We start from the raw sequence: 5,707 nt of genomic DNA, 5'->3' as shown, positions 1-5,707 counted from the left end.
GAGAGAGAGCAGCCTCCAGCCCCAGTGCGACCTTCAGGTGACTGAAGTCCTGCCTGAAATGTCATGAGAGACCCTGAGCTGGAGCCAGCTGAGAGATGCTGGAAGGTTCCTGACCCACAAGAGTTGTGAACTAGTAAATGTTGTTCTGAGCTGCTAATTTGGGGGGAATTTTTATACGGTAATGGCTTACTAATACCATGTTGTCAGAAAGATAACAGGACGGAGGTAGCCTCTGAGTTGTTTCAGGCTGAGAGAGGGACGGGGAGAGGGGTGTGGGCCCGAGCTCGTCCACGTGACTGGGCCGGGGGGAGGCGGCCATGCAGCCTGGGGGCCACCTCACCGGGTGGCGAAAGGTGTGTCCTGCTTGCCAGCTGGACAGACTGGCCAGAGCCGTGTCACAGCACTAAAACCAGCCTGGGGCCCCATAAGCTTCGAAGGGTTATTGGGTGCTAGGCAGGTGACGTACGGAACGGCAAGGCTGGAGCTCCAGGCCTGGAAGCAGCTGGGAGCCATGGGGCCAAGAGTGCGGAGCCTGGCCAGGGCCCACCAAAGCGGTCTTCAGGGACTTGTCCTCTGACCCCCCACCAGTGGCAGAAATGGTCTCTGAGCAGCCAGCCCCTTAGTGTTCCCACCCCACCCCCAGGCTCAGTGTGGAGCCCCTGCTGGCTGAGTCTCGGCCCCAGGCCACACCTCAGGGAAGAAGGGGTCCAGGTGCCAGCCTGTCCAAGTGACAGGTGCCCCCTCTAGACGGTGGGGGTCCAGAGGTCCTGGCAGAAGGACATGGCGGGGACCACAGGCATTGGCATGAAGGGCACAAGGGGCATGGGGTGCTCAAGGGAGCCTGAGCCCTGCTGAGGGAGCCAGGAGGGGACACGGGCACAGGCCTCCTGGTGAAATGTCACCTGAGTTTCGGGCTGTGAGAGTGTGCTTCATGGCCTCCTTTGATGTGCGCCTTCGGCTTTTACAGCAACACCTGGCTTTGCTGCCCCAGGTGCCCCCCAGGATGTCTGTTGTGCCAGGACCTGAATCCCTGCAGCTGGCCACCCAAGGGCTGTCTAGGAGGCAGAGACAGGGGTGCGTCCATGGCCACCTCTGCGGGCTCGGTGGCCAGCCTTCGTGGGTCTTTCTGTTTCTGTCTGGAGAAAATAGTGATGGGATGTGAACAAGTGGGGTGTTGCTCTAAAGGAACAGAGCTTTTCTACGGTTGCGTGGGCCGCGAGGGAGGGGTGCTCATGCCCCTGGGCACCGGAACGTGGGGCGGAGGCTCTTCCAGAAGCTGTGGTCCAGGAAGGCCTAGAGGAAGGGGTTGAGGCAGGAGCTGGTGTAGCTGAGGCTGGTGACGACATAGGAGATGATGATGACCAGTGGCGTCTGGGGCAGGTCTGTGGTCAGGGCCACGACAGGCCAGGTGGAAGGGCGTCCAGCAGAGCAGGCCCACGGCCAGCACAGCCAGGACCTGGAGACTCACCTTCCGGTTGGCCTTGCCCAGAGCCTTGGCTCCGGAGTGGAGCCGCAGGGCCTGCAGCCTCCGCAGCAGGTCCGCGTAGAGAGCACAGAGGGTGCACGTGGGCACCGCGAAGCCCAGCACCAGCGTGTAGATGCGGCTCGCCTGGAACCAGGCCCGCTCAGGCCGTGGGAAGCTCAGCCCGCAGCTTGTGACCTGCAGCTCATTGCTGTAGACTCCGGCGAAGGTGAAGAAGGGCAGCGTTGCGACAGTGACAGCCAGCCAGATGCACAGGCTGGCGATCTTAGCCCCGCGGCCAGCGTGCCGGGGCATGCGGCGGGACCGCGCCGTGGCCAGCACCACCAGGTAGCGGTCCGTGCTCGTGGCGGCCAGGAAGCAGACGCTGGAGAAGATGTTGCAGTGGTCGATGGCCAGCACCAGCTTGCAGAGCAGCTCCCCAAGGGGCCAGCGCTGCAGCACGTGCTCGGCGATGTTGGTGGGCAGCACCAGTGAGAAGAGTCCGTCGGCGGTGGCCAGGTTCGGGATGAACGCGTGGGTCACCGTCTTCGTCTTGGGCGCTCTCGGGATCACACAGATGACGGCCGCGTTGCCCGTTAGCCCCACGGTGCAGATGACAGAGTACACCACTGACAGGAGCTCGTGGAGAGCCGGCAGCGGCTCAGGGAACGCGACGCTGTGTCTGGTGCCGTTGTCCCAAGAGAGGCCGGCGCCCGTTGCGCCTGGCAAGGGGGAGCCTCGGCTGTCCAGGCCCTCCGGCCCCGTGGCCTCCATCGTGAGGCAGGACCGATAATGGTTTGTGCCCTGGGCAGGTGGGAGGTGCTTCTGAGCTGCGAATCTGGGCAGGGGCCTCCTTGGGCTGGATTCTGAGAAAGAAACAACCAGAAACTCTGGGATCTGGCTGTCAGCTTAGAATGGTAGCTGCCTCAAGTTCTCTGGCAGAAGTCGTGGCCACTTTGCCGGGGTCAAAGATTCATGGCGTCTCTCTCCATCCACCCCTTTCCAGCGGCAAGAGAGAGCCTGGCAGAGTGCGTGGGCACCTCCTCCTGGGCAGCACTTTCGGCTGGTTGGGTTCCTCCCCCAAGGCCCCCTCCTCTTGCAGAGAGCAGCTGCCAACCACCCTTCTGGGAAGGGAGGGCTTGGATCTGCCCCCCGACCCCGACCCCAGCCCCTGTCCCGGCCACACCCCAAAGCACAAGCTACATAAGTCAAGACAGTCCCTTCGAAAATGCACCTCCCATCATATTCCTGGCCCCCTTCGAATCGGGAGTCCTGGAGCGGTGCCCTCCCAGTCAAGCTGCAGACCCTCTGTGTGTGGCCACCAGCACTTTTCCTCACTGACCTGTCTGGAGACACATGGCCAGAAGTTGGTGGCCTGGGTGACATGTGGTGGTGGCCAGCTCAGGCGGCCTCAGGGGTGGAGGGGGGAGGTGTGGCCCCCACCGATGGGCCCCCTGCCAGCGTCCCAGTCCGTCCTTAACCACCTGGGGGACTTCTAGGACCTGCTCGCCGGCAGCCTCAGAGGGAGCTGGCTTCCCGAAGAGTCTCCAGCCTCGTGGCAGCGCTGCTACGTGTCAGGAGGCAGGGGGTGGGGGTCCCCCTGCTGTCGCGGAGCCCTGGGCTGCGAGCGCTGCTGGCTCTGGGAGACCGAGGGCTGCAAGCCTTGGCCAGGGGCTCCAGCTGTCCACCGGGGCCGAGCCTTCGTCCAGTGGGCTGCCCCCAGGTGGGACCCCTACTCCCCCGGTCCCCCAAGAACCCCATGCTTCCAAGCGGCCTCTACACACAGGTTTTTGTTTCTGGTGTGAGGTGGGGACGGGGGCACCGGGGCTAGAACTTTCCTCGGGATACTCACGGTCCCACGTGGGCTACACGAGCTTCACAGCTTTGGACGAGGAGATTCTCTTTGAGAAGCAGAGAGAAGGTGACCAGCTGGGCCTGGGAGGGAGGGAGCTGCCCTCTGGTCTGGGTGGGGCAAGTTCTGGACTGGTCATTGGTGCCCCAGCCTGAGACCCACCGAGGCCAGGGGATGGGTGAGCGTGAGGAGAGGCCCCTGCATCTGGGGCTGACTTTTGTGATTTGGGGGTGTTCGTGCGTGGGGAGGGGTGCTGGGTCAGGTCACAGCTCCTGGACACCAGAGACAGGACGGAGAGAGGCTCAGGCCTGGCGTACGGGCCGCCCGTTCCCCTTGACCATGTGGCCTATGTGTGAGCCGGCGTGCGGGCTGGCCCGGGGGGTGAATGGCTGACCACTGCCCTGGTGCTGGGCCTGTAGGGAGTGGCCCAGGCCTCCTGTCGCTCAGCGGCTGTCCTGGGGGTGGGGCAGGGCTCACCTCTCTGGGCCTGGTTGTGGGTGTCCTGCGGGATGGGTGCTGGGGGTCCCTATTTCCTGAGTGTCTTGGGGGGGCCCAGGGCTCCGTCTGCCTGCCAACCAGCACATGGCCGACTGGTGCCCCCCGAGCGTGGGCCTGTGACGGGGGCTCTTCACCCTCCTGCCCCTCCTGCTCTTGCCCCAGCTCAGCAGGACGCCAAATGCCACCCCAGACTTGCCCGGGGCCGGGCTGCTCTAGGCAGGTCTCCCCTCAAGCCCCGGGAGGAGCAGGCAGTGCCAGAGCTACAAGAACCTTCCCGGCGGTTTCCCAGCATGGCCCTGGCTTCCTCTGAGGCAAACTGTGAGTCTGGGGTCCCTGCTCACCCCACCAGTGTCTGCCAGGGTCTGGGGCTCCGAGCCCCTCTCAGCCTGATCTCTGCTCTCCTGAATCTGTCCTGGGGGCTGCTGGCTCCCCACCCGGCCCGTCACGTCTGAGGGGGCTGGGGGTGGAAGCTGAGAGGATGGGGGCCCCGGGGCAGCAGGGGTTGGGGGGGCTGAGGAGGGGGCACCAGGCCTGCAGGTGTGGTGACCCCCCCAGGTGCCCCTCAAGCTGGCCCAGCGGTGGGGGGCGCCTCAGCCTCTGCTCTCTGGCCCTCGGAGCAGCAGGGGGCTTTGTCTGCATGTGGGTTGGGCATTGTGTGCGTGTCATCCTGGGGAGATGAGTTCCATTTTCAGAAATGAATCGGCTGTTTCCAACCAGCCTGTGAGGGCTTTCAGGCTGTGGAGAGAGAGGTGGGGGCCGCAGGGGAGGGGCGAGGCCTCTGCCTGGTCTCCAGGGGCTGGGGGCTGGGGCTGCGCAATGGGAGCCCGTGGGAGTCTGCGCGGTGTGAGTTGTGAGTGTGTGAGTGTGTGTGCGCGCGTGTGCGCGGTCTGTGCAGCCGCTTGCTGTTGGGCGGGGTGGGGGGGGAAGCAGGTCCTGGCGGTGAGCCTCCCTCCCCGCCCCTGCGCAGGGAGGAGGGAGAAGGGAGGGGGGTGCAGCCGCCCTGACCCAGCCCAGTGTGGCTGGTGGGCAGGGAGACCAGAGACAGCGTCAAGTCATGGGCAAGATCAGTCGAGCGGCTTTCACAGCTGTGTGTGATTCACCTGGTGTGGCAACCACCTTCCACCTGAACCTGATGGTCGTCTCACACACACACACGTGCACACATCACACAGGTGCACGCGGCAGACGCACGCACTTACGCAGACACGCGTACACACACGCAGGCGCGGGCGGATGCGTGCGCCCCTGCGTGCCTCTGTGTGTGCTTTGGCCACCAGGTCCGTCCCCTCTCTTGCTCTCCTACTGAGGGCTCAGAAGATAGCCCTGAAGGGTAAGTGCTGCCTCTAAGTAGGTAGCTGGGAGGCTTAGCTCACTGAGAAGAGACAGGTGATTCAGAGCGCATCTCCAGGGAAGCAGAGAGAGAACTCTGTAAAACCGAGAGGGCCCGTTTCAAACCTAGCCATTCGGACCCCTGGCCCTGCCACCCGGCGCCCCGCTGCCTCTCTCTCCTTCAGCACCAGTGGCACTGAGCCATCCCCAGGGGCAGGTCATGGCTTGGGGGTTCTTGACGGTTCCTGATCTCCTTGGGCCAGGCCAGGAGGGAGACCCTGGGCTCAGGGCCGGTGGGAGAGGCCTGGGGCAGCCAGACTGGGGTCCCACAGGGGCTCCTGCTCAGCCAGCTCCGAAATATCCCAGCCCTGGGCCCAGAGTCATTTGTCTGCTCTGCAAGTATTTGTCTAGGAAAAGAGCAGTGAACAAAGAGGGGGAAACTCCTGCTTTCCTAGGGCCGCCCCTCTACTGGGGGAGGCAGGAAACAACATCAGGAAGCGCCAAGTGCATCGCAAGGTTTAGCTGGAGGTCAGGGGCTCTAGGAGGAAGAAAGCAGAGAGACACCT

The 5,707-nt window shown here is 64.0% G+C and overlaps 1 protein-coding gene across 1 annotated transcript; it reads right to left on the bottom strand.

The window, feature by feature from the left end:
- Window positions 1-1,230: 1,230 nt before the first annotated feature.
- Window positions 1,231-2,236, bottom strand: NPBWR2 (neuropeptides B and W receptor 2). Its single transcript, XM_061209639.1, is given in 2 exon segments — window positions 1,231-1,402; window positions 1,404-2,236. Coding segments are annotated over 2 exon segments (1,005 nt in total).
- Between the last annotated feature and the right edge of the window lie 3,471 nt (window positions 2,237-5,707).

The sequence above is a fragment of the Eubalaena glacialis genome, chromosome 13, assembly GCF_028564815.1.
Source record: "Eubalaena glacialis isolate mEubGla1 chromosome 13, mEubGla1.1.hap2.+ XY, whole genome shotgun sequence".
NCBI lineage: Eukaryota > Metazoa > Chordata > Mammalia > Artiodactyla > Balaenidae > Eubalaena > Eubalaena glacialis.
This window is presented reverse-complemented; position numbering and strand designations above follow the sequence as displayed.